The sequence below is a fragment of the Pseudonaja textilis genome, chromosome 2 (assembly GCF_049901715.1).
Source record: "Pseudonaja textilis isolate UNSWEBS1 chromosome 2, rPseTex1.2, whole genome shotgun sequence".
In the NCBI taxonomy this organism is placed as follows: domain Eukaryota; kingdom Metazoa; phylum Chordata; class Lepidosauria; order Squamata; family Elapidae; genus Pseudonaja; species Pseudonaja textilis.
The window spans coordinates 257,224,593-257,250,306 of NC_141991.1; the positions used below are offsets into that span (position 1 = coordinate 257,224,593).

Sequence of the window (25,714 nt, forward strand, 5' to 3'; positions counted from 1 at the left end):
CCACCGCGCGGAGGAGGGTCCGGCCCACCACGGAGAAAACGGACGAGGCCCGTGGGGGCTCCGCTCTCCCGGGCCGCCCTCAACGGAAGAGGGCTCCGCCGCTTCGCTTCTCGCCTCGGCCCGACGGCGCACCCACGACGGCAAAGAGGCGTTTCGGGGGGTCTCTCCAAAACGGCGGCTGCGAGGGAGGAGTCCTCCCCCCCGACGGCCCCGGGCATGCGCGCTGGCGGGGAGCCGCCTCGCGGGCGGGGCGGGACCAGGCGGGAGTTGGGCCGGCCCTCCCGCCCTCGCTCACAGCCCAGCGCTCGCCGCCGCCGCCGCCGCCTCGCCCCGCAGGTAGGAAAACGCCGCCGCCGCCGCTCCCCCTCCCGGGAGGCCCAGCCAGCCACGCGCCCGGCAGGCGAGGTTGGGCGCCGCTCCAGCCCTCCCGCCCGCCGGCCGGGAAGAGCCCGGAGCCACAACGCGAGGGCCGAGGAGGGCCCGGGAGCCGCCGCTCCTCCGCGGGAAACCCGGCCCTTCCCGTCCGGCCCTGCGCGGGTGTACAGGACGGCCCGGAGAGTCTCGCCCTGGGGGGGTGGGGGCGGGCGGGCGGGCGTCTGGCGGCGGAAAAAGGCCCGGTGGGGACCCTGCGGGCTTCGCGCTCCGACTCTGCCTTCGCGCCCTTCCCTCGGCCGAGAGGGGAAGGTCCCGGGCGGGCCGCGGAGCCTTCGCTGCCCTCGGCCTTGGGGTGCCGTGCAGAGGAAGGCGCCCTCGCCCTCCGCCTCCCGGCCTTGGGCTCCCCGCCTGCCCCGTGCAGCCTCCGAGAGTTTCTGAGCCGGCAGCGCTTTACCCCGGGCCAGCCCCCCCCCAGCCGGGCCCCCCGCTCCCCTCTTGGCTGGACTCGGGCGCGGTGGGGGGAGGTCCCGCCGCTCCGAGCGGGGCCTCCGGAGAAGTCGGGCTTCGGGCGTAGGGAAAGCGGAAAGGAGGAACTGCTGGCTGCCCTCCCACCCTGCCGCAGCCCTCGGAGCCCCCTCCGCGGCGGCAGCAGCCCCACCCCCGGTCAGCCAGTCAGCCAGTCTACTTGGCGGGGGGGAGGGCGAACCTCGCCCGCTCCTTAAATTCCAGGCGGGTGAAAGGCGGAGTTTCAATATTGAACCGAATGTGGACAAAATAGTCCCTTTTATGGCGCTGTGCTGGGGGGGGGGGGCTGAGGGAGGGGCATTCCTCACTGGTGACGGGTCTTTGCATGAAGAGGTCTCGGTTCGGTTTCTGAAATGTTTTTTCCAATGGAAGGGAATCCGTAGCTGCCGGGGCTGAACGGCGGAGGCCCCCGGGTTCCCTGGAGTTTGGTTGCTTGCCAGCAGACCTTTCACGAATGCCTGCTAGCAACAAGGGAGTATCAAAGATGCACCTAAAAAAAGGTGCCGTGATAGGTTTCTAGCACCAATTGTGTCTTGTGCAAGGCATACTCCAGAATTAGCAGGCGAGTGTTTACAGGAAAAAATAAAACCACAAACAGCAGCCAAGGCTGCAGGCTTTGTCAGATGTTTTGGGCCGTTTTGATCAAGATGACTGGGATTATTTTTAACCTACTGAAAATGGAGCTGTGAAATTTGGAGTTTCTCTGCAGAAATCTACTTTGGTTTACTGCTTTGCTCTTTGGCGGCTGCCAAGTTGATTTCCACTTTCTATTTTTTTCTAAAGCTGCACTTCCTTAGTGGGGGCTCCTGGCTTGCTTTGTGAGAGACTGTGGGAAGCCCCCCACCCCCAAGTTCTATGGCCTCGGGCTTCTGGGTCTTGCTGGAGCGGAGCGCAGAGGCAGCAGCAGGCGTGCCCAAGGGGGTGCTTCTGGAGGTAGACCACCCGGAGGGCATTTTGCAGTGCTCTGCTTGAAAGGGCACTGCCAGGTGTCACTGGGCAGAGCTGGGCATCCCAGTTGTTTCTTGCAGTTGTAGAAGTGGGGGCTCCCCCCTCCCCCACAGAGTGTGGAGCCTTTGATTGCAACTGTAACATCTGCTTCGCTCAGGGATGCCTCGTGTGAGGCAAGTGCCCTTCCACCTTACCCCAGGAGACATCCAGGGCTGCTCCTACAACTTGGGTTAGAGCCCTTAAAAGCTGCAGAGGGGCAGGAAGTCCCACAAGCGTGCCACCAATCATGTCTGGGGCTCCAGAGGGACAGAGGGGTCATGTCCAAGGGGGGGGGTGCCCTTCGCATTCCTCATCGGACACAAGAGTATCCTAGGCCCCCTCTAGGTGGGGAGGGGGTTGTGTGCCATCCGCCAGTTCTTGGGGCTGTGGTCCATTCTGCCTCTGAATAGAGGCCCTGCGGCCTCCCCACCCCCCACTGCTGCTGCTGAGGGGGGCAGTGGGGGGGGGAGAAGTGGCCAGGCATTCCATATTTGGTAGCAATCGTTGTGGACTCTTTTGCCATGGGAGGAGGACGCTTCCCACTCAGTTCCTCCTCCTCCTGGCTGTCTCCACATCTGGGAGGGATGAGGCACAGCCAAGAGGGCCCTGTAGGGTTCAGGCTGGCTTGTCAGGCCTTCTGCAGCTGCCTTTGGCCATCCGACCTGAGGCTGGCACAGGAGAGCAGCCGCAGGCCCTTGGACAGCCTCTGTGGTGAAGGGGGAGCAGGCCTTCCAAACCGGGTGGGCACGTGGGCCGCCTCCCTCCGCTCCCTCTCCTGCTGGTTTCTGGTTCAGGGAGTGCGAGGCGAGGGGACGAGCCTCCCCGGTGGTGTTTGAAGGGGGGGCTTCCTCTCCCCCCTCTCTTTGGGGCACCTTGGAATGCCGGAAGGGGCGTCCCCTTGCCGGGGACATCTGGGGCTGCACAGCTGGTGCCCCCTGTGCGTCTGGCCCCTTTGCCCTTTCCTTGTGCCCAGAGCTCTGGCCTCAGTGGGCCTGTTGAGGCCGCCATGAGCTGGACGGGCAGGAAGTGGACCTGCGGGCAGCTGACCTGGAGGGGAGAGCCGGCCCTTCTGCCCTGTAGCGTCAGGGAGGCCGCCTAGCACTTCCAGAGGTTTGGGTCAGGGGCTCCCCTCCATATCTGCCGGGGTGTCAAAGGCTGCAGATGGGAAGACAGAGGAAGTAGGCCCAGCTCAGAAAGGGTGGGGCTGGGATGGACCCCACGCCCAGGGAGGTGGGGGGAAGCGGCGACTGACTTAGCCCAGAGCAGGCTCTCCTCTTCCCCACTTAGCAAGGAGGAGGGCAGGTGCTGTGTGGGGAAGGGAAGGAGGAGAGCCCTGCCTGGGTGTTTGGAGGCCTGTCAACTCTAGCCCAGGCCGCAGAAGAGCAGTGGAGGCTGGGTGGGGGAGCCGTTTCCTGTTGCATTTCTCATTTGCGAAGGGAGGGATGGGCCTGGCCCAGCGGGTGCTGTGGGTGGGTGGCTGCTCCTCCCTCCCTCCCTCCCTCCCTGCGTGGTGCTGATCCTTGAGACTTTGGGAAACTCTTAAAGAGCCTTCACCCTTTGAGGTGGAGTGACTCGGGTGGCTCTGCTGGCCTTGGGGTGCTCCCGGCACACGGGGTGGGGCTCTCGGAAGCCTTTGGCCGCAGCACCGCTGCCTTCGGGCTTGCTTTGGCTTTCCCCTTGCCCGCTGCATAGCCCTCTCAGCTGGGAGGGGCTTTATCTTTTGAAGCTTTCCAAAGGCTCTGCCTTTCCAGGGTGGGGAAGCCTGAGGTTAAAGGTGTCTGGTGGTCTTTGAGCAGGTGGGGAGGAGCGTTCAGTTCCCACAGGGCCGTCAGAAGTGGGTGCCCTTCCTGCCTCCAGGAGCCGAGTCGGTGCCACAAACTGAAATGCAGAGAAGGAAGGCAACCGGGCCAGGCTCCTCTCTTCCTCCTCCTCCTCCTCCTCCCCCCTTATTTGTTTTTGGGCTGTTCTATATTTCTGTAGAGACATTCAGCGTCCCAAATTATTTTCAAGCCATTCGATGTTAAGGCTCTGCTCCCCTGGATGTTCATGCACTGAGAATGGAAGGCTAAACCTGTAGTAAACACCTGGCAGCCGAGCCTGCAGATTTACAGGGAGTGGGGGGGGGCAGGATTCGGGCTGCGTTTTTTAGTTGAGAACTTCAAAGCAGTTAATAGGTTTATAAAAACCTTGAGAGCCAGTCCTAGAATCGAAATGGGGCCCTGCCTCGGCTGACCTGCCCTTCCCAGACTCTGGTCTAGTGTTGACTTGAGTCCATCCCTGCTCTACCCCATCACCCCCCAATCATCCTTGCACTGCTCCCTGGGACTCTGCTCTGCATGACACAATACACCCCTCCCCCGGGCCTGAGACTCCCCCATAGTTTTTTCAACTGGCGCTCCGGCCTGGTGCTGCCAGGGCTTGGCTCTGGTTGGTCCTGGGGTCCTATTGGGAGAGAGTCACCACATCTGCGCCCCAGTTCATACAGAGGTGAATTCTGAACGGTGCTGCCATCTTCCTTTGGGGCTTATCCAGGCTGGAAGGTTGGTAGCTCTTTTACTCCCATTCCTGATTTCTGTGGTTTGGTCCCTCGGTCCCTAAGAGGAAGGGGACCCACTCTGAGCCAAAGCGTGAGGAAAGAAGGGCCGGGGGTGGGGGGCTCAGCTCAGGGCTGTCAGGCATCTGCTGCACGCAGGTCCATTGGTGCTTTGGGAGGCCTCTGCATCATCAGGCCTCTCCAGGGGCTTGCCAGACGCTGCTTCACTGATTCTGACTGAGCCTGTGTGGCCCCCAAATACCCCCCCCATCACCTCCCCCTCCAACACATCTCCTGAAAAGGAAGGCCTGGCTCTCTGGCAACCAGGGGGGGCTGAAGCCCCGGGACTTCCTCGGGTTTGAACGCTGACCCCCAAAAGTTTGCAGCTGCCTTCATTTTGACAGGGTGTGTCGCTTCCGGGGTAGATGTATGGCCCCCCGTCCCCTCGCAACAGGGCTCCCTCTGGGAAAGGGCCGCTGGTACCTGTCTGGGCCCAGCATTTTTCTGGGGAAATGAGGGTGGGGAAGGGGGGCCGGGGTCGGCCTCTTACCCAGCCCATTTGGCAGGGAGTGGTGCCAACACAATTCTCTTGGTTTGGGCCAGACTTCCCCAATGCCTCCGTCCCCGAGTAGGAATTGACAGCTTCTGCTGCTGCTTGCTGAAGGAGTTGATCGCCTGCACTTCCCTTTTAAGATATTGGCTCACCAGCCTTGTGTGCACGCACACACGCATACACAGAGAGACACAGAGACGACGGGGCCAGGGGAGGCTTTGGGGGGCCCTCTAGGCCAGCTCTTCTTCGGCTCTTCAGCCCCCCTCTGTGGAGGCGGCTGGGGCTTCCTTCCGTTTCCTCCTGCTGCACTGTCGGCCTTAGTTCTAGGACGGGCAGAGTGGCGGCAGCAAAGAGACCCTTACCAGGTGTTGGGGAGGGTGGGGAAAACGCACGCAGGTGTGAGGACGGGTTGGGCAGGGGAGGGGCTTTGTGTTTGGGACTGAAGCTGGCAGGCTGGCCGGCCACGGAAGGGGCTGCCACCTCTGTGTTCAAGGAGCCAATCTTGTCGGCTCAGTAGGAAATGGGGAAAGGCGCGCGCGTGTGTTTTTTTTTGGGGGGGTTGTTAGTTTTTATGGTTTTAAATGTGGTTTTATATTCTGTAAGCCGCAGAATAGGGCAGCGAATAGGCGGCACCATAAACTCCATCAGTGTTGGGGTGTTGTGACCTCCCACCGCAGGAGGCCTCTTGTAGGACGCTGGAGCTCAGGAAAGGGGCCTGAGCTGGGGGAAAGCAGGGGAGACCCTGGGCAGATGGCCAGGTGCTTGGCCAGGAGGGCTGAGGGATGGGGGGCTCCCGTCTTTCAGCGGAGGGTCCGCTGGCAGCAGGCAGGAGGGTTGGGGGCTGTGAGGAAGGGGAAGCCTAACCAAAGCACAGCTGGGGAAGAGCTGCTTCTGGGAACCTTCCCCCAGCCCCCACGGCTGGCCGGCCCTGCTTCCTCTTTCAGAGGGGGGAGGGAGGGTGCTTGGGCAGAGGCCCGGCCCTCCCCCCTCCCCCCACAGGCCACAGAGCCTCTGGCATGCCTGGGGCTGAGCCAGCGGGGGTGGGCTCCCCTGGGAACAGGCATGTGGGGGGGGGACCATGCTGAGAATGCAGCCCTGGAATGTCTCCCTGGCAGGCGGCATGGGGGGGGGGACGGACGGACGCTGGGGGCGGAATCGCCGGCCTCCTGGGGAGGCAAAGGAGGACTCTGGGGCAGAGGCAGGAAGGCGCTCGCCAGCTGCTTCTTGGCTGGGGCCTCGGAACCGCCCAGTGGGCCTAGATGAAGACAGGGGGCCCAGAGCCCCTCCCCACCCTTGAGACCGTGGCCTTGCCCCCCGCATCTGGCCTTTCCCTCACAGGGTTGGCCTACAACGCTAACAAGATCCCCACCCACCCACCCGCCCAGCCAGCCCCATTCCAAGATGGGGCAGGTAGAGAGCCTGCTGGTTTCAGTCAGGGTCTCTGGTGGGGGGCAGCTCAGCGGGAAAGGCGGCAAAACCCACTGAGACCAACCAGGGCCCCTTTCAGCCTTCCTCCCAGGGGGTCCTTCCGGTGCTGCCAGGGTTCCTGGAGCCCTTTTTGGGGGTCATCTGTGACCGCAGAGTGACGGTTGGGGGACTTGTGACTTAGGAGGAGGGGGGACCCACCTCCAGCTCACAAGCATCCTGGGGTGCCTGGCTCTGCTCCCCCTTCCTCAAAATGCAGCGCTGGCTCAGCTTGAGTTGCCTGTCCTCACTTGGGGGGCAGAAAAGACCCCCATCCCTGCGCAGGCGCTCCCACGGCTCCTGGATGCTTTGGGGCGAGAGGTGGCAGGGCATCGAAATTCACCTGATTGGCGGGTGCCATTGAGGGGAGGGGCCTTGGGGAATGGGCGTGACCCGCCCAAGCAGAAAGGGGGGCTGGCTGAGAGAGAAAGTGCTGCAGCTTGGAGAGTCTCACCCTGTCCAGAAACTGAGGCAGGCGGGCTCCGCACCTGGGCCCCCCAAGGCCTCAAAGGACCGGGCAGGCAGCCGAACGAGCAGGATCAGGTACCCAGAGCCGTCCCAGGGGTGCGGGGTGGGCAGAGGAAGTGCTTGGTTGAAGAAGGGAGCAGAGCCCCTGCCTCCTCCCCGCCCTGCAAGGGACCCCACCTCCCTGCCAGGCTGCCTCTGGCAGTGGCCCAAGAGGCAGGAGCCTCCGAGATGCCGGGCTGGGCCCAGTGGGCACCCCTCGGAGCCGCCCTCGGGTCTTTGAGGTCAAGAAGGCCACTCCTCCCGGGGAAGGGCTGCCAGCCCCGCTGCCTGCCTGAGCTCTCGGAAAGCAGCGGGGCACGGCAGGAGGGTGTAGGGGACAGGGTGGGTCTCGGCACAGAGGGCTGCTAGCACCACTTGGTGTCCTGGCGTGGGCTGCCCTTCCAGTCGGAGGGGCTCTTTCCCTCCAGTCGAAGCCCATCCTCGGCTTTAAACCCAAGGTGGAGGACTCTCCCCTGCTCCCGCTGCCCCCGGGAGGCTGCTGTGCCCAGGAGGGTCCCCTGCAGCCCCCTCCCCTCAGGCTCCAGCTTCCCTCTGTGCTGGAGAAGGCGTTGGAGAAGCCTTCGGCTGTTGGGGGGGTGGGGGAGGCAACCATCGGGTGCCAGGCTGGGCCTTCTGGCTTCCCTCAGCGGTTTCCTCTCGCCGGCCATCTGGGCATAATCTGCCTTCTCCGGCCACCGGCCTTATCAGCTCAGCTCCACCAGGATGGCCTTCTTCCTGTGGCCATGATGTGGCACATCTTCGCCCTCGGGCGCCTCCTGGGCCACACCCCCTTCCTGCTGCCCTGCCCTGCCCCTGGCGCAAGCAGTGCCTTGGCGTGGGAGCTCCGCATTTCTCCATAGCGGTGGCAGTCATTCCAGTCATGGGGCAGCGGCCTTCTTGACCGCTGCCCCCCCCCAGCAGCTGTGCCGGGGGGGAGTCGGCACATAGCACAGAGAATGCCGGTTGGGCTTTCCTCACTGTTTGGCTCTGGGTCCATTCCGGAGGCAAAGGAGCCCACGTGGGATGCGCCATGGGGTTGGACAAGAAATTGCAGCCTCAATGCCCCCCCCCTCCCCATCTGCCCCTCCATCCCCTCTCCCCCCTGTGGGGAAGGGCGGGCTCTGGGTTCCACCCGGAAGAGCCACTGGACGCTGAAGGCCGAGCCACTCTGGGAACCTGACTGCTTGGGCCAGCCGTTGCCCATCTCCCCCTCGTGGCGCCCAGGAAGGGCTCCCCGCTCACCCCGCCCTTCTTCCACAGGTGAAGCAGGAGAGGGCCCATCTCAGGCGCCACCATGGTGGCCTTATCACTCAAGATAAGCATTGGCAATGTGGTGAAGACGATGCAGTTTGAGCCCTCCACCATGGTGTACGACGCCTGCCGCATCATCCGGGAACGGGTGCCGGAGGCGCAGATGGGGCAGCGTAAGTGGCCAGGCGGGCTGTCCTTGGAGAAGGAGGTGCCGAGGGGGAGCGGGGTGGGCTGCCAGCCAGGGAGAAGGGTCCCCGCTCCCACCTCGCCCCTTGCCCATGTCCCTGGGGGCATCGCTGGTGGCCCTCAAGCCCCCCTGGTCCAACCCTCTCCCTGCGGTTCTTTCTTCAGCCCACGACTTTGGCCTTTTCCTCTCGGATGAAGACCCCAAGAAGGGCATCTGGTTGGAGGCCGGGAAGGCCCTGGACTACTACATGCTCCGCAATGGGGTGAGTGCTTCCCTGCGGGGGGCTTTCTGATCAGCCGAGTGAGTTGGGGGAGGGGGAGGCCGGATGCCCGTGTCAGCCCCAGCAGTTAAGCGTAACGCCCCCCCCCCAATAGGCTGCTCTTGGCCAGGACAGACACGTGGCCTTTCCGCGAAATGCCCACTGAAATCCCTCTGGAAGGGCCTTGCTGCGAGCGCAGAGCTTCTCCCCGGGGCTGGCCAGCCTCGGCCCCCCCATCTCTTCTGGGGCTGTCGGAGTGGCCGGGAGACGGGGGGGCTCCCGCCTAGGGAGGGTCCTCTTGTTCGCTGCTGGAGGAGGAGGAAGAGGAGGAGAAGTCTGGGCCTTGAAGGATGCCTTCCCTCAGAGGCCAGCCAAGGACCTGACCTCTCTCTCTACACACCCCCACACACACAGCAGGAGGACCCCAAGAGCGGCTGCCTTCTTGGCTGCCTTAGGCTCGCTCCTTCCCGCCCCCTGGGTTGTCTGTCCCCCACCCCCACCCCTCAATTGTGGCCCTGGCATTTCTTGGCTCTCCCCCACCCCTAAACCTGGCTTCTCAGGACACCATGGAGTACAAGAAGAAGCAGCGGCCCCTGAAGATCCGCATGCTGGACGGGACGGTCAAGACGGTCATGGTGGATGACTCCAAGACGGTCACCGACATGCTCATGACCATTTGTGCCCGGATCGGTGAGCAGCCTGGGGGTGGCTGGGCTGATGGATGGGAGGGGGAGGGGAGGGGAGGGGAGGGGAGGCAGCCTCCGTTCTCTGGGCCCGCCCTCCACCCCACCCCACCCCGGACCAGGAGGGACAACGGAGCAAAGCCGGGGTGGGCTGCTGGGCAGCTGTGCCCATGGCCGGGGTGACCTTCGTCCCTGGCAAGGCTGCTTTGTGCCCCCAGGCATCACCAATTACGACGAGTACTCGCTGGTACGGGAGATCCTGGAGGAGAAGAAGGAGGAGCAGACGGGCACGCTCCGAAAGGACAAGACCCTCCTGCGCGACGAGAAGAAGATGGAGCGGCTGAAGCAGAAGCTCCACACGGACGATGAGTGTACGTGGGCCGGGCCGGGCGCTCGGCGAGGGGGGCGGGCGGGCGGGCGGGCAGGCGGAGGGGACCTCGGCGGCTCTCATCCTGCCCTGCCTCCTTGTGCAGTGAACTGGCTGGATCACGGACGCACTTTGCGCGAACAGGGCATTGATGACAACGAGACGCTGCTCCTCCGGCGGAAGTTCTTCTACTCTGACCAGAACGTGGATTCCCGCGACCCGGTGCAGCTCAACCTCCTCTACGTCCAGGTGGCTCTTGCTGCCCCGTTGCCGGGGCTTCTCCCTCCGCTTTGGCATCCGGCAGGGGTGCAGAGGAGGCTGCTGGGGGAGGAGGAGCGGCCCGGAGGCTCCCTGCTCACCTTGCTCCTCTGTCTCCAGGCCCGAGACGACATCCTGAACGGCTCCCACCCCGTCTCCTTCGACAAAGCCTGCGAGTTTGCCGGCTTCCAGTGCCAGATCCAGTTCGGTCCCCACAATGAGCAGAAGCACAAGGCCGGGTTTCTGGAGTGAGTCCTCCCTCCGCTTGGGCCCCAGTCCCGCTGGGTCCTTTCCCCAGTGGCCCCTCCGTCTGTCCCCTCGGCCGGGCCTTTGGCTCGGGGGGGCACTCCCTGACGGAGGCTCTCTTCCCCCCTGTGCAGCTTGAAGGATTTCCTGCCAAAGGAGTACGTCAAGCAGAAGGGGGAGCGGAAGATCTTCCTGGTGAGCCACTGGGGGGCTCTGGAAACCGGCCGTTGCGGGCCACGCCCCTTCTGCCCCACCCGCCTGCTTCCCAAGGGCCCCGGAGGCCTGGCCGGCCTGGGGGAGGAGGGTGCAGGGGGCTGGGAGAGCGATGAGGCAGGGAGGGGTCGGTCATTTGGGAGCCAGGGGGTGCAGCCACCTGCTTTCGCCCCACCCCCAGGCCCACAAGAACTGTGGCAGCATGAGTGAGATCGAGGCCAAGGTGCGGTACGTGAAGCTCGCCCGCTCGCTCAAGACCTACGGCGTCTCCTTCTTCTTGGTCAAGGTAAGCAGCGCTCCTTCCGGCCCCCTTTGGCCCCTGCCTGGGAGAGCCTGCTCCGGGGCTGGGGGGGAGGGGCTGGCTGGGGCCCTCCCGCTCCGAGCCGGAGGGGGGGCTGCACCCCATGGCCTGGGCACCTGCCTTGCAGGAGAAGATGAAGGGGAAGAACAAGCTGGTCCCCCGCCTGCTGGGCATCACCAAGGAGTGCGTCATGCGGGTGGACGAGAAGACCAAGGAGGTCATCCAGGAGTGGAACCTGACCAACATTAAGCGCTGGGCGGCCTCTCCCAAGAGCTTCACCCTGGTAAGGGAAAGGCCCGAGGACCGACGGGGGCCAGCCCCTCCCTCCCCCCTCCCAGGTCTGCAGGGCAAAGGCCCACCTGGAGGGGAGGGGCCACCCTGGAGCAGGCAGAGTCGGCCTGGGGCCCACAGCCACTTCCCAGGGACCTGCCTTCCGAAACAGCCTGGGCCCGACCGACACGCCCACCGCTGCCTCCCAGCCCAGGACGAGGGCGCCGCCTGGCGTCCATGTCTGCTTCCGTTCGGCCTCTGCCTGTGGCATCGTCTCCCCAGGGCTGCCGTTTCTGCCAGGTGGAAGGGGTGCCCGTGACCCACAGACGGGGGGCCCTGGGGGTGGGATCCATCATCTCCTCTACCCGCAAGGCCCCCTCTTCTGGGGCTGATCTGTTCTGGGCCGGCTGGCTGCAGCAGCTGCTGGGGACAGTGGGCAAGCCTTCCAAACCCACTGCCCCCCCCATCCCCCGAGACCTCCAAGGGGTCGGGGGTGGCCCTGGCGAAGCGGAATGGCGGAATCTGCTGACTGGGGGCACCGGCAGCTGAGCCTTTCAGTCCGGCTGCTCCTGCGCCTGGCAGCAAGAGGGGCTGGTTTTGGATGGCCCAGGAGTCGGGAAGGAGGCGGTCATGGGAGCAGCAAGACCGTCAGCCGTGGCGTCTTGGGGGGCAGCAGCCCCAGCCGGAAGGCCCCCTCCGGACACTGCCTTCGCTTCGGGGTTGCAGGACTTTGGGGACTACCAGGACGGCTATTACTCTGTGCAGACCACCGAAGGGGAGCAGATTGCCCAGCTCATCGCGGGTTACATTGACATCATCTTGAAGAAGGTGGGTCTCGGGGGTCTCGGGGGTCTGGGCGGGGGCGTGACCAGGCCAAGAGCAAGGCTGGCTCCTGATCTGGATCAAGGGTGCCCGGAGCCATAGCCTCACTCCCTGACTTGGTCTGTGTGGCTTCGGCCGCCCTCTCGGGGCCTGGCCCAGGGGAGCCCGGGTGACCGCTGCCTCTGCCTTGCAGAAAAAGAGCAAGGACCACTTTGGCCTGGAGGGAGACGAGGAATCCACCATGCTGGAGGACTCCGTGTCCCCCAAGAAGTAAGGCCGGCTTCACTGGAGGGGGTCCGTTGGGGAGGGGCTGCACCTCACCCCCTGCCTGCCTCCTAGGTCGACCCTTCTGCAGCAGCAGTTCAACCAGCTGAACAAAGCCGAGCACAGCTCCGTGGCCCTCCCGGTCATCATCCGGCCAGGCGCCAGTGGGCCGGAGAACTTCCAGATGGGCACCATGCCCCAGGCCCAGCAGCAGATCACGAGTGGGCAGATGCACCGGGGGCACATGCCCCCTCTGGTAAGGCTCCCGGGCTCCCCCCGGCTCCCCTGCTGCCCTGACACGGGTCTCTTGGGGCTCCCGCTGCCCTCCGGGGCTGGGGGCCCCTTCCTGAAGGCCCCTCTGATTCTTGGGAAACGGGGGGGGGGCAGGCCCACATTGGCCCCGCTCACCCAGCCCCCCGGCTGCTGCTGCAGGGGGAGGGAGGACGGACGGACCGGGGGGTGCGGGCATTGGCTGACCCATCTTCCTTCTGCTCTGCCCTGCAGACCTCGGCTCAGCAGGCCCTCACGGGCACCCTCAACGCCAGCATGCAGGCCGTGAAGGCTGCGCAGTCCAGCCTGGATGACTTCGAGACCCTCCCGCCCCTGGGCCAAGATGCGGTGAGAGGGCCAGGAAGAGGGCGGCTGGGTTTCCCCCTGAAGAGGTCCCTCCTGGGCCCGGACCCCTCCGGTGACCCCTGCTTCTCCACCCTCCCACCCCCCGTAGGCCTCCAAGGCCTGGCGAAAGAACAAGATGGATGAGTCGAAGCACGAAATCCACTCCCAAGTCGACGCCATCACCGCAGGCACGGCTTCCGTGGTCAACCTGACTGCTGGCGACCCGGCAGAAACGGACTACACGGCCGTGGGCTGCGCCGTCACCACCATCTCCTCCAACCTGACCGAGATGTCCAAGGGGGTGAAGCTGCTGGCGGCACTCATGGAGGACGAGGGGGGAAACGGGCGGCAGCTCCTGCAGGCTGCGAAAAACCTGGCTGGGGCCGTCTCGGAGCTCTTGAAGACAGCCCAGCCGTCCAGCGCCGAGGTCAGCGGGGGAGGGAGTGGAGCGGGACCTGCTCCAAAGGGGGGAGCTGGCTTGGGACCCAGGAGCCAGTGGGAGCAGGAGGGGGCTGCGGTGGAATCTTTCTGGGGGGTCTTTGGGCCGATCCCGCCTTTGCACCCCAACCAACCTCACAGGGTTGTTGTGCAGTGAAGTGGGGTAGAGGGAAGGCCGTGACTGCTGCTTGGAGCTCCTGTGCAAAAGGAACAGAAAAGGATCCCAGCGGTGCCGTGGCAGTCCTGGTCCTGCCAGGATAAGCAGCGGGCGGGGGAGCATTGCCCGCCTTGAGGTCTAGAGTCCGTTTCCTGAGAACAGCCGTGCCGGCCAGGGGCTCCCGGGTTGGCCTTGGAGCGTTCCTGGTGGGGCTTTCGTCTCAGGGTGCCCTGACTCCTGCAGCAGCTGCTTTCCCCATCCTGGGGAAGAGGGTGGTTCTCGCCACCGACAGTCCGGAGGGGGCACGGTGGCAGCCTGCCCTTCTCGGGGCACACGGCCAGACCGAGGACCCGGCGCTGATGGGCCCCTGCTTTCCCCCTTCCAGCCACGGCAGAATCTGTTGCAGGCAGCTGGCGCGGTGGGACAGACCAGTGGAGAACTGCTGCAGGAGATTGGGGAGAGTGACACGGACCCCCTTTTCCAGGTGAGGGGTCTGCCGAGAGCACATGGGACCGGCTCAGGAATGGCTGAGTGACGTCCAGGGGGCTGCAGCGAACTCTCGGGGAGGAATGACCGGGAGAAAAGTCAGCGGGGCTGCGGGGCGGCAGCGGGCCCTTCCCACCCCACAGAGGAGGCCAAGACCACCAGGGCCCGGGGTCACAGGCTAATGAGGTTGCTCCAGCCCAGCAAGACTCCCTGGGCTCCGGGCATCTGCTGGGAGGGCCTGAAACTCAGGTTCCTGCCCTGAGTCGGGGTGGGGAGTCAGTGGCCCCTCATGGCCTGGAAGGTGGCTCCCCAACGGGCAGCCGAGGCCTCTCTCTCAGGCGGTGGATGTTCACATACAGATTGTGGAGAGCCGGCGCCTCCGGACCCTGCCCGCCCCCGATGCCAAGACGGTAAAAGGGCCCGAGCTGGTCCGTGGCTGTGCTCCTTGCGGAGCCCCTGCTCTTGCCACAATCGGTGTGCTTGCCCGGGGGTGGTTCCTGCACAGCTTCCTCTCTGGCCGCTGCCAATCCCCACTCTCCAGTTCAAAAGCCTCTCAGAAAGCGACCGCAAGGCCTGCGGCCGGGAGACACAGGTCCCCCCGGCGTGCTCCCTGCACGGACCAGACCTCTTCCTCAGGGGAGGCCTGCAGCCTCTGGACCCCCGGTGGCACAGGCTCCCTTCTCGGTGTGGGGAGTTTCAGCTGGGCGGGCAAGGGGGGCTGGCTGTGGCTGCCTGGGCTTGGTGGTGGGCTTGGTGTGCGGCACTCTGCGCCTGAGGTGACTTGCTCTGGTGGTGAAGGTTCCCGGTTGGGCCAGCTGGCGGCGGAAGCACGGCCACCTCCTCCAGGCAGGGGCCCTTGCGGTGGGGGGAGGAGGAGGCCCTGTGCTGGGCGTGCTTTGCCCGCTTCCTGGCTGTGGTCTGAGGTGGCCCTTCCTTCCCCAGGACGTGCTGATGCAGCTCGCCAAGGCGGTGGCCAGCGCGGCGGCCGCTTTGGTTCTGAAGGCCAAGAACGTGGCCCAGAAGACAGAGGACTCGGTGCTGCAGACCCAGGTGATCGCTGCGGCCACCCAGTGTGCCCTCTCCACCTCCCAGCTGGTGGCCTGCACCAAGGTGGGTCCTTCTTGCCTGGGACTTGGCTGGTCGGGACGGGACTCTCTCCCTTCTTGCCTGGGCCCGGAGGCCCGCTTCCTCCTGAGGGAGGCCGGCCCGTTGGCTCCTGCGCGCAGTTCCACGTGGGCCATGCCGGTTTCCCTCCTCCCGACCTGTGTCCCCTTCTTTGGCAGGTGGTCGCTCCCACCATCAGCTCCCCCGTCTGCCAGGAGCAGCTGGTTGAGGCGGGGAAGCTGGTGGCCAAGTCAGTGGAAGGCTGCGTGGAGGCCTCCCAGGCGGCCACCTCCGACGAGCAGCTGCTGAAACAGGTGGGGGTGGCCGCCACCGCCGTCACCCAGGCACTCAATGACCTGCTGGAGCACATCAAGCAGCACGCCACGGGTGGGCAGCCGGTCGGGCGCTACGACCAGGCCACCGACACCATCCTCAACGTCACCGAGAACATCTTCAGCTCCATGGGTGACGCTGGTGAGGAATGCCGCCCGGGAGGCTACCCCGTCCACAGAGCCCCAGGGTTGCCAGGCGATGCCAGCCAGAGCCGGCGGCTGGACGGCTAGGAGCATCGTGGCCCCCCCTCCTCACGGCCCCTCCTTGCTCCCTGCCCCCCAGGGGAAATGGTTCGTCAGGCTCGCATCCTGGCCCAGGCTACATCTGACCTGGTGAACGCCATCAAGGCTGATGCGGAGGGGGAGACTGACCTGGAAAACTCGCGGAAATTGCTGAGCGCCGCCAAGATCCTGGCAGATGCTACGGCCAAAATGGTGGAAGCGGCAAAGGTCTGGCCCTGAGATGCACAGAGTGGTTGGAGCGTCGAGGGTGGCGGTGCCTGTTCGGCTCTATGGCCACAGCCGGGCAATGCAGAGAGTGGCCCTCTCCCCTTGGCAAGCAGTGCCAGGCAGAAGCACGCTCTGCCCCCTGGCAGGCAGCCTGCAGGCGAGTGGGTCCTGCCAGGGCCCATCCTTGGGGGTGGCTGTTTATGAGAGCCGCCCCTTCCGGGTGGAGCAGACGAATTAGGGGGCGGGCATGCTCCTGACGGGCCTCCGTCCTTCCTGCCAGGGGGCTGCGGCCCACCCGGACAGTGAGGAGCAGCAGCAGCGGCTGCGGGAGGCGGCGGAGGGGCTTCGCATGGCCACCAATGCGGCAGCCCAGAATGCCATCAAGAAGAAGCTGGTGCATCGGCTGGAGGTGGGTTTCGGGGAGGGGCAAGGGGTTGGCTAGCTCTTTCGGCCCGGGAGAGTGGGGGCCTCACCCTGATCTTCCCCTCCAGCACGCAGCCAAACAGGCCGCTGCAGCTGCCACGCAGATGATTGCAGCTGCCCAGCACAGTGCCGGGGGGAGCAAGAACCCTTCCGCCCAGCAGCAGCTCGTGCAGAGCTGTAAGGTAAGCTTACGGGCCCGGAGCCCCGTCCTCGAGGCCTCTGCAGTGAACTGGCTGGATCACGGACGGGGTGGGCCCGTCTTCACCGTCCTCCCCCAGGGAAGGGTCTCCACTGGGGGGGGGGAGGGAGGCGGCACTCGTCCAGCTCTCCCCTCGCTCTCCTGGACGCAGCCAGTGGCAGGGAAGCCCGGCTGCTCTGGGCGCAGAGGCCTTGGCGCACAGCCGCTTCTCCGTGTGGCTGGCCGAGCCGCGTGGGCAGCAGAGCCCCTTGGGGCTGCCTGCTCTTCTCTGCCTGGCCTGACCCAGGAGGAGGAGCTGGTCTGGCTGAGACGTCCTGGCAGGTGCCAAGATGAAAGGAGGGCGGGGGGGGGGCGAGGCACAGAGGCCGTCAGCCTCAGGAGCCCGAAGGAACCCCGGGGCCCCTTTCCCTGAGGCAGGGGGAGCGGGCAGAGGAAGGCTTGCAGCCGAGATGTCTGTCCCACTTCTCTCCTGGCAGGTGGTGGCTGATCAGATCCCGATGCTGGTGCAGGGAGTTCGGGGCAGCCAGTCCCAGCCGGACAGCCCCAGTGCCCAGCTGGCCCTCATTGCTGCCAGCCAGAACTTCCTGCAGGTGAGCAGGCGCTCTGGCCCGGTCAGGGGCTGCAGAGGGTTTACGGCACAAGCCTGGCCACAGCACGTGACCCCTACCCATCCGCTTTCCATTGTAGCCTGGTGGGAAGATGGTGGCTGCCGCCAAGGCTACGGTGCCCACCGTCTCGGATCAGGCCTCTGCCATGCAGCTCAGCCAGTGCGCTAAAAATCTGGCGGCAGCTCTTGCCGAACTCCGCACAGCAGCCCAGAAGGTCAGCCACGTCGCCTGCGGGGCTCTGGGTATCAGCCCCAGAGGTGGGGGCAGGAGCAGAGGGGAGGCGCCTCGCTCTGTCTGGGAGGCTCCTTGTGCCAGGCCTGGCCTCCCTTTTGTCAGGGAAACGGGGAAGCCCTGGCCTTGGCAGGGAGTCCCCGGGGTGTGTGTGTGTGAGTGACCAGGATGGGTTCCCCTGTCCCCTCCAGGCGCAGGAGGCCTGTGGCCCACTGGAGATCGACTCGGCCCTCAGCCTGGTGCAGAGCCTGGAGAGAGACTTGCAGGAGGCCAAGGCAGCTGCCCGGGAGGGCAAGCTGAAGCCCCTCCCAGGGGAGACGGTGCGTGGGGGCGGGTCAGGGGAGCTGTGGGGGGGCAAGTGGCCTCTGGGGGCTCCGGGCCCTTCCTGACAGGCTCTCCGTGCTGCAGATGGAGAAGTGTGCCCAGGACCTAGGCAATAGCACCAAGGCCGTCAGCTCCGCCATTGCTCACCTGCTGGGAGAGGTTGCCCAGGGCAACGAGAACTACACAGGTACCTGGTTCTGTAGGGGTTGTGGCAGCTGCGGCTCCAATTGTGGCTCTGTGTGCTTGTGGGTGGCCTGCCCTGTCCTTTGGCCAGGAAGTGGTCCTCCCCCACCTGGCATGAGAGGTCCTGGGGTCCACTGTGTCCTACAACTGCCCCGCTTCCCGTTGGGGTGCCCCAGCCCAGCCGGGTTTGCCTTTCTTGGGATGGGGGCGAGGCCCTTGTTCAGCTCCAGGCTCTGGAGGCAGGAAGAGGGCCGGGCAGGGAGGATACACCTCGGCTGCCCATCCCCAAGGACTGTCATGCCCCTCTCCCCTCAGGGATTGCAGCTCGGGACGCGGCCCAGGCGCTGCGCTCCCTCAGCCAGGCTGCCCGGGGCGTGGCTGCCAGCACAGAGGACCCTCAGGCCCAGGCAGCCACCCTGGACTGTGCCGGAGACGTCATGGACAAAGCCAGCAGCCTCATCCAGGAGGCCCGTAAGGCGGTGTCCAAGCCAGGGGATGCGGAGAGTCAGCAGCGCCTGGCCCAGGTGAGCCCAGGGGCCTGGCCGGGCCTGGTCTTGCTAAGGGCAGGAGCTGCTGCCTGGGGGTGGGTGGGTGGGGAGTTGCCTGGGGGGCAGGCCAAACACTCCGTGTCCTCTCTGCAGGTGGCCAAGGCCGTGTCCCAAGCCCTGAACCGTTGTGTCAACTGCCTGCCTGGTCAGCGGGACGTCGATGCTGCCATCCGCACCGTTGGCGAGGCCAGCAAGAGGCTGTTGGCTGACTCTGTGAGTGCGGGGGCTGCTTTAGCTCGGTGGCTGGGTGGGTGGATCGTCCCACCAGGGGGCTGGCCTGGGCCAGGGCGCCCTCTCTGGGCAGGCAAGCTGCTGAACTGTGCAGGGAGCCACCCTCGCTGCCCTGCCAAGGCTTCTCCCTGGGAGGGGCCCAGACGGAAACATGGCAACCAAACACGCCTCTCCCCCCCCCCAAAAAAAGGCCCCAGACTCCACGGATGCATTCGCTGTGCTTGGTCCGGCCTCAGTCTTTGAGCTGGGTGTTTCGGGAGCCGAAGGTCTTGGGGGGGCTTGCCAGGTGGCAGTTTGGCAGGGCCCCCATTCTCCTTCCTTGTCTTTACAAGGAGTCTTGGGGAGGGAACTAAAAGAACAGCCGTACTGGACTTAATTCTTACAAACAGAGAAGAGAGAGAGGGAATTGAAACCGCAGGAACCTTGGGTGAGAGTGACCCTGTCATGCTAGAATTTAACATAACGCAAACACAAGCAATAGAATATAATGATATCAGAGTCTTAGATTTTAAAAGAGCTGATTTTAATAAACTCAGAGAGAACTTGGGAAAGATTCCTTGGATGAGATCCTAAAGGAGAAAACAATTCAAGAATCTTGGGAAGCTCTGAAAAGTATGATCATAGAAGCCCAGACCAGCACAATACCACTGAGAAAGAAAAACAAGAAATCCAAGAAGAAGCCAGCATGGCTGCACAAAGATCTCTCTGGCAAATTGAAAGAAATAAAGGACAAATGCAAAAAAATGGAAAGAAGGACATACAACTAAGGCATAAATAACAAGAAGAAAATCAAGGAAACAGTCGGTCCACTAAAGAGAGAAGATGACAAGGAAGTAACAGGCAACAGAGAGAAAGCAGAACCGCTTAACTCATTCTTTGCATCCGTCTTCACACAAAAAGAAACTATAGCTCAACCCACCAAAAACAACTGTAAAAGACAGACTAAAAATAAAAGTTAAAATAAGCAAAAAAAATAGTAAGAGAACATGAATACAAATCACCGGGATCTGACAGATTACATCCCAGAGTTTTAAAGGAGCTGGCAGGGGTCATCTCAGAACCGCTGCACCACATCTTTCAAAAATCCTGGAGCACCAGGGAACAACCAGAGGACTGGAAAAGAACTGATGTGGTTCCCATCTTCAAAAAAGGGGAAAAAAACAGACCCAGGAAACTACAGACCAGTCAGCCTAACACCAATACCCGGGAAGGTACTGGCAAAGATAATAAAAAAACAGATCTACCAACATCTAGAAACTAGTAAAGTTATAGCTAGAAGCCAGCATGGGTTTGTTATAAACAGATCACGCCAAACCAATCTTATTTCATTCTTTGACCAAGTGACTAAATAGTAGACCAGCGAAATACTGTGGACATAGTATATTTGGATTTCAGCAAGGCATTCAACAAAGTAGACCACAACCTACTTCTTGGTAAACTAGACAACAGTGGGATAGACAGCATCAACGCCAGATGGATTTGTAACTGGCTGACCAACCGTACTCAATGAGTAGTCCTTAATGGGTCTAAGTCTACATGGAGGGAAGTAAGCAGTGGGGGTTCCATCTTAGGCCCAGGACTCTTCCATATCTTCCTAAGCGACTTAGATGAGGGAATAGAAGGGGAACTTAACACATATCCGGATGACGCTAAGCTGGCAGGAATAGCCAACACGCAAAGAGAGGCTCAAGACCCAGGTGGATCTTGGCACACTGGAACCCTGGGCCCTCTCTGACAAAATGAAATTCAATGTAGAGAAAAGTAAAGTCCTACACTTAGGCAAGAAAAACCAAAAGGACACATAAAGACCCGGTGAAACCAGGTTTAATAGCAATAACTGAGAGAGATCTTGGAGTCTTAGTGGACAGCCAGTTAAATATGAGCCAGCTGTGTGCAGCAGCAGCCCAAAAATCCTAAATTGCATTAACAGAAGGATACAATCAAGATCAAGTGAGGTACCAATACCGCATAAAGCCTTAGTAAGGCCACACCTAGAGTCCATGCATCCAGTTTTGGTCACCACTCTATAAAAAAGATGTCGAGTCTCTAGCAAAAGTGCAGAGAAGAGCAACCAGGATGATGAGGGGACTGGAGGCTAAAAGATATGAAGAATGGTTACAGGAACTGGGCCTGGCTAGTCTAGAGAAGAGAAGGACCTAACTCCCAGAATTGGCTGGGGAATTCTGGGACTTGGAAGTCCACAGCTCCCTGAGTGGGCGGGGGGGGCTGCCTGACTTCTTATTGAGCATTGTCCAAAGAGGCAGGGGTGCCCCAGGCCTCCCTCAGCTGAGAGACAGAGAGAGAGAGAGAGAGAGAGAGAGAGAGCAGCCAGGCTGGCATTGCCTGGTGAGACTCCCACGGGCACTGTGTTGGCTGCCTCCATCCCAGGTGATGCCTGGCTTTGCGGAGGACCAGCCCCACCTGTAGCTGAATCCATGGGTGTGTGTCCCCCCCCGGGGCTTCCCACTCAGGGTCACGCCACTGATTCCTCCTGTTCTGGCCCTGGTGGGACCCCTTCCTCCTCCTCCTCCTCCTTTGGGGAGGAGTTGGGCATCCATCCCAGAAGTGCCCATGGCTTCTTTGGGTTCCCTAGACTGGCTGCTGGACTTCCTGAGACACGGGGCCTTTTGGGGGCTGCCTGATCCACGGCCCCTCCGGCTCCCTCCCTTGCTTCTGTGTCCCCCGCTGCCTGACGGCCCTGCCCTCCCTTCCTGCCTGGCTCCAGGCTTTGGGGGAGTTGCGGCTGAGGGGTAGCAGCGAGGGGGGAGGGGAGGCAAAGCGCCCACCCACTAAGCAGGCCCTTGCCTCCGTGGGGTTGAGCGGCCTTCCTCTCCTTAGTCCATAAAGGGCCGTAAAGAACATAGAGCCTCGTGGGGCTGGAGGGGACCTCGGAGGCCTTCTAGTCCAGCCCCCTGCTCCAGGCAGGAGGCCTTACTCCGCCCTAAACTTCACAAAGACGAGTGGTTAGCAGCTGTCTGTCCCATCATGAGTTCAAGTGAGTTCAAAGCCGCAGCGGTGCTGATGAGAAACCTGGTTCTCCGAGTTGTGGCTGTCACAGGGGGGACCCCACAGCTAAGCCCACCGAAGGGGCTTGATAAGGCTTGCTGTGTCCTGGGCTCAAGTGGCCGTGCCTGTGGCCTTTGCTGACCGCTCCTGCCAAGCCCAATGGGCAATGGTGAAGCCAGCAGAGGAGGCCAGATGGACAGCTCCTGAGCCTGGGGGGGGGTAACAAGGTCCTGGGCAGCCGCTTGTCCGAAAGGGTAGAGGGCGTCGAACTCCAGGTGTCGCGTTACTGTCACGTGACCTATGGCGACGTTTTTCCTTTCACGGAGCCGGGGTGAGCGTGGCCTGCGTGTGACACATCGGGTCCAGGGGCTGCCAGTTTGACCCCCCTGGAAGAGGGCCGCCTGCTTCAGCTGGGGTTGAAGACCTCCAGGGGCCCTTCCAGCTCTCGACGGAGGGATGGGAGACAGGGAGCAGGGCTCCAATATTTGAGGGGCTGCCCCAGAGAGGAGGCGGGGGGGCGGGTTCAAGCTATTTTCCAAGGCACCGAAGGCCAGAGAAGGAGGAGGAATAAAGGACCGAAACGGATCAAGGGGAGATTCAGCCTGGAAACAAGGGGGAATTTCTGACAGGGAGAACGTTCAGCCAGGGGAAGGGAAGCGGCCTTCAGAAGTTGTGGGAGCTTCGTCCCTGGAGGCTCTCGAGAAGAGACTGGGCTGCCCTCGGTCAGAAATGGTGCAGGGTCTCCTGCTTGGGCATGGGGTGGGGAGGGGGGGTTGGACTAGATTGCCTGCAAGGTCCTTCCCAACTCTGTTGATCTGTTGAAAGATTAAGCAGCAGCCCCCAAGCTGTGGATTTGCAGCGGAAGGGGCTGCCCTGCCAGTCTTGGGGTTGGGTGGCCGCTGGCAGGATGGGCTGGAGGAGTCGGGGGGGTGGGGGTGGGGAGAGTGGATACTGTGACCGAGTCCTGAAGGGGAAGGAGCTGAGAAGGGCCCCCAGGGCCCCGAGCTTAGACCCCTCTTTCTTCTCCCAGTTTCCTCCTAGCGCCCAGAACTTCCAGGAGGCCCAGAGCCAGCTGAACCAGGCTGCAGCCGGCTTGAACCAGTCAGCCAATGAGCTGGTGCAGGCATCGCGGGGGACGCCCCAGGACCTGGCCAAGGCCTCCGGCAAGTTTGGCCAGGACTTCAATGAGTTCCTACAGGCCGGGGTGGAGATGGCTGGACAGTCCCAGGTAAGAGCTGCCTGGCTGGGCGGGGAAGCTCTCCAGCGAGCGCCCAGAAGGGGCACCTCCTCCACAGGGGTGTGGGTGTGAGTGCAGGCCCACCCTCGTGGGTGTGGGGAGGTACCAGCAGGACACTTGGGAGGGCGCAGCCCAGGTGGGATGCGAAGGAAGGCCTGGGCTGCTCCGGACGGTGGCCAGGGCAGGTTCCCAGGGGCTGCCGGGCAGAGGCCAGGGTGGCCCTGGCCAAGGAGCTGGGGTGCAGCATCAGGCCCCCTGTGACTGGCAGGCCGGGGAGGCCTCGGGGGCGGGGGGTTCAGAGCAGAGAGCTGGGTGGGGTGGGGCCAGACATGTTCTCTTTCCCGGCAAGGCAGTTCCGGTGCTGGGGAGGGGAGGGGAAAAAGCCATCGGTCCTTCTCCCTGGGGGGGGGGAGTCTGCTTGGGGGGCTGAGCAGGCCAGGCCAGAGTTTGGGTCTGGGGTGGGATTAGGGCCAGCCCGATCCCTCTTCGCTCTGGGCATCCCTGGAGGTCACAGGCGCTGACCAAGGCTCAGCTGCACTTGGGGACTAGGAGCTCAGGCCGCCCAGGCACCTCGGGCTCGGCACGGCCATCGTTGCCCCAAAGGGCTGGGAGGTCCCAGGGCAAAAGGGGACGGGGGCCCGGTGGGTTTGGCTGCTTGCTCTGGGAGCTGCCCCGGAGGATCTGGCCTGGGAGGGGGCGGCCCCTGTTCAGCCCAGGGGAGGGGGCCGGGCAGTGGGAGGGGCTGGCCAGGTGCGGTCCGAGGGCCTGATGACCCCCGTCTGTCTCCCCCCTGCAGTCCAAGGAGGCCCAGGGCCAGCTGGTGTCCAACCTGAAGGGCATCTCCCTCTCCTCCAGCAAGTTGCTCCTGGCAGCCAAAGCGCTCTCCGCAGACCCTGCAGCACCCAACCTCAAGAACCAGCTGGCGGCAGCTGCCCGGTACATGGCCCCTCCCCGCCGAGGGCTGCCCCTCGTGGGCAAGGCAGGAGGGGTGAGGGCAGGAGAGCCCAGGGCCGAGGGCAGGGCGGGCTTCATGGCAGCGCCTCTTCCTTCCTTCCTTCCTCCCCTCCCCCCAACCCTGGCAGGGCTGTGACGGACAGCATCAACCAGCTGATCACCATGTGCACCCAGCAGGCCCCGGGCCAGAAGGAGTGTGACAACGCTCTGCGGGAGCTGGAGGTGAGCCGGCCCCGCCCAGGGGAGGGCAGGTGCCCTGAGGCTGACTGGGGGGCGGGCAGGGCAGCCTGCCTGGGGCTCAGCTGACTCCTCCCCTCCAGACGGTGCGAGAACTTCTGGAGAACCCCAGCCAGGCCGTCAGCGACATGTCCTACTTCAACTGCCTGGACAGCGTCATGGAGAACTCCAAGGTGAGCGTCCCTGGAGGCCCTCAGGTCTCCCAGAGGCTCCGGGCGGCTGTCCAGACAGAGGGAAGGGCAGCTTCTGCTCCGGGGTGGGGTGTGTGTGCAGGGGGGGGGCCCTCTGGAACCTCTTCTCCCTCCCCTTTAAAAGCCGGCTCTCTCCGGATGGCAGGGGAAGCCGCTTCTTGCCGTCCCAGTGGCAGAAGCCCTCAGGACCCATAGTTCCCTGCACGCACAGGCACACGCGCACGCAGGCACACACCCAGGCACACTCGTGCCTCCCTGCCTTCTGTCTCCTGCAGGTGCTGGGCGAGGCCATGGCTGGCATCTCCCAGAATGCCAAGTACAGCAAGCTGCCAGAGTTTGGCGACTCCGTCAGCACAGCCTCCAAGGCCCTCTGCGGCTTCACAGAAGCGGCTGCCCAGGTGGGCTGCCCAGTCCCTCGCGAGACCGGGGCGGGGGTGATGCTCCCAACTGTGGAGCAGAGACGTTGCGGGGGGATGGGGGGCTGTCTTCCCTGCTCTTGGGACTCCCCCCTCCATGCTCTCTGTTGCAGGCGGCCTATTTGGTTGGCGTTTCTGACCCCAACAGCCAGGCCGGTCAGCAGGGCCTGGTGGACCCCACCCAGTTTGCCAGAGCCAACCAAGCCATCCAGATGGCCTGCCAGAACCTGATCGACCCGGCCTGCACGCAGTCCCAGGTAGTGGCCACCTGTGGCCGGGAGGGGAAGGGGGACGTTTCCAGGGAGAAATTTCTTAGCAATTAGAAAAATTAATCAGGGCACCAACACGGTGTGTGTGTGTGTGTGTGTGTGTGTGTGTGTGTGTGTGTGTGTGTGTTTCAAGAAGATCCTGGGCAGGGCTGTCAAGCTCCACTGAGGGCCGCATCAGGGTTGCCTTTGACCTTGGAGGGCCAGGTGGGTGGGCTGGCATTTGTCACGGGCTCAAGGTGCCTATCCCCCCCCCTGCCCCCCCGTCCTTCTTTCTCTCCACGCTTCTTTACAAGAACCATTTTTCTATCTCTTCTACCAGATATTACATTTATTGCTTATTCTTCATGCTCTGCTAAGCTTTTTATTTCTAAGTTTATACCCCATTGTTTAATAGTAAACTGCTTTTCCAGGCAGAAAAGCTATTTAGACTACCATAATTTTATTATTCAATAGCATAAATAACACAATAATGCAAGATCTAACAGCAGAGGTAAATTTCCAGGTTAGTAAATAGAAATGGCTGCCAATTATAGATGGTTGCTTGTAGATTAAATGGATCTACGGTATGTAAAAGCAGGCATTAAACTGTGGTATGAACATAGGACGTGCCTTGTTTTCCGTCCAGGTCAGGCACTTACTAGAGGTAACCCAGCCCAAGCCAGTCCTCCTGCAGCACTCGGCCAGCCGGCTGAGAAAAGGGTGCAGGGGCCCCTCCAGAGTGCTGCTGGGGGCCATGCAGGCAGAAAACAGGCCTCGCGGGGAGCTCCCCGTTTTCGGCTGGCCGAGTGCTGCAGCAGAAGGAGATGGACTGTTTTGGCTGGCAGAGGCACCCCGAGCCAGATCTCAGCACCCCGAAGGCCAAATCTGGCCGATGGGCCTTCAGTTTGACACCCCTGGTAGAGGGACTCCTGCCTGAGCCGGGGGTTGGACTAGAAGACCTCCAAGGTCCCTTCCTGCTCTCTCATTCTGTTACACATTGGGCAGGGCCTTGAGCCAGGCAGTGGTGAAGG

At 63.0% G+C, this 25,714-nt stretch overlaps 1 protein-coding gene across 8 annotated transcripts in view; it reads left to right on the forward strand.

Annotated features, from left to right (window-relative positions):
- The first annotated feature begins 235 nt into the window (after positions 1 to 235).
- The window catches only part of TLN1 (talin 1), a 35,360-nt gene continuing 9,881 nt past the window's right edge, over positions 236 to 25,714 (forward strand). For 2 of the 8 annotated variants that reach the window (XM_087927625.1, XM_087927626.1), the window contains exons 1-34: positions 236 to 336; positions 8,205 to 8,368; positions 8,547 to 8,644; positions 9,202 to 9,331; positions 9,543 to 9,695; positions 9,798 to 9,940; positions 10,070 to 10,197; positions 10,330 to 10,390; positions 10,590 to 10,694; positions 10,837 to 10,992; positions 11,706 to 11,807; positions 11,995 to 12,071; positions 12,141 to 12,321; positions 12,570 to 12,683; positions 12,790 to 13,107; positions 13,661 to 13,759; positions 14,100 to 14,189; positions 14,704 to 14,871; positions 15,045 to 15,339; positions 15,481 to 15,647; positions 15,928 to 16,056; positions 16,139 to 16,252; positions 16,746 to 16,859; positions 16,957 to 17,091; positions 17,300 to 17,428; positions 17,517 to 17,619; positions 17,931 to 18,139; positions 18,257 to 18,376; positions 22,431 to 22,628; positions 23,434 to 23,573; positions 23,720 to 23,813; positions 23,912 to 24,001; positions 24,295 to 24,417; positions 24,549 to 24,692. In XM_087927625.1, the coding sequence (XP_087783751.1) occupies positions 8,239 to 8,368; positions 8,547 to 8,644; positions 9,202 to 9,331; positions 9,543 to 9,695; positions 9,798 to 9,940; positions 10,070 to 10,197; positions 10,330 to 10,390; positions 10,590 to 10,694; positions 10,837 to 10,992; positions 11,706 to 11,807; positions 11,995 to 12,071; positions 12,141 to 12,321; positions 12,570 to 12,683; positions 12,790 to 13,107; positions 13,661 to 13,759; positions 14,100 to 14,189; positions 14,704 to 14,871; positions 15,045 to 15,339; positions 15,481 to 15,647; positions 15,928 to 16,056; positions 16,139 to 16,252; positions 16,746 to 16,859; positions 16,957 to 17,091; positions 17,300 to 17,428; positions 17,517 to 17,619; positions 17,931 to 18,139; positions 18,257 to 18,376; positions 22,431 to 22,628; positions 23,434 to 23,573; positions 23,720 to 23,813; positions 23,912 to 24,001; positions 24,295 to 24,417; positions 24,549 to 24,692 (4,557 nt within the window). In that variant the 5' untranslated portion in view covers positions 236 to 336; positions 8,205 to 8,238. The remainder of the gene's footprint in view (positions 337 to 8,204; positions 8,369 to 8,546; positions 8,645 to 9,201; positions 9,332 to 9,542; positions 9,696 to 9,797; positions 9,941 to 10,069; positions 10,198 to 10,329; positions 10,391 to 10,589; positions 10,695 to 10,836; positions 10,993 to 11,705; positions 11,808 to 11,994; positions 12,072 to 12,140; positions 12,322 to 12,569; positions 12,684 to 12,789; positions 13,108 to 13,660; positions 13,760 to 14,099; positions 14,190 to 14,703; positions 14,872 to 15,044; positions 15,340 to 15,480; positions 15,648 to 15,927; positions 16,057 to 16,138; positions 16,253 to 16,745; positions 16,860 to 16,956; positions 17,092 to 17,299; positions 17,429 to 17,516; positions 17,620 to 17,930; positions 18,140 to 18,256; positions 18,377 to 22,430; positions 22,629 to 23,433; positions 23,574 to 23,719; positions 23,814 to 23,911; positions 24,002 to 24,294; positions 24,418 to 24,548; positions 24,693 to 25,714) is intronic. The other 6 variants (XM_087927629.1, XM_087927630.1, XM_087927631.1 and 3 more) reach the window with 4 other exon arrangements.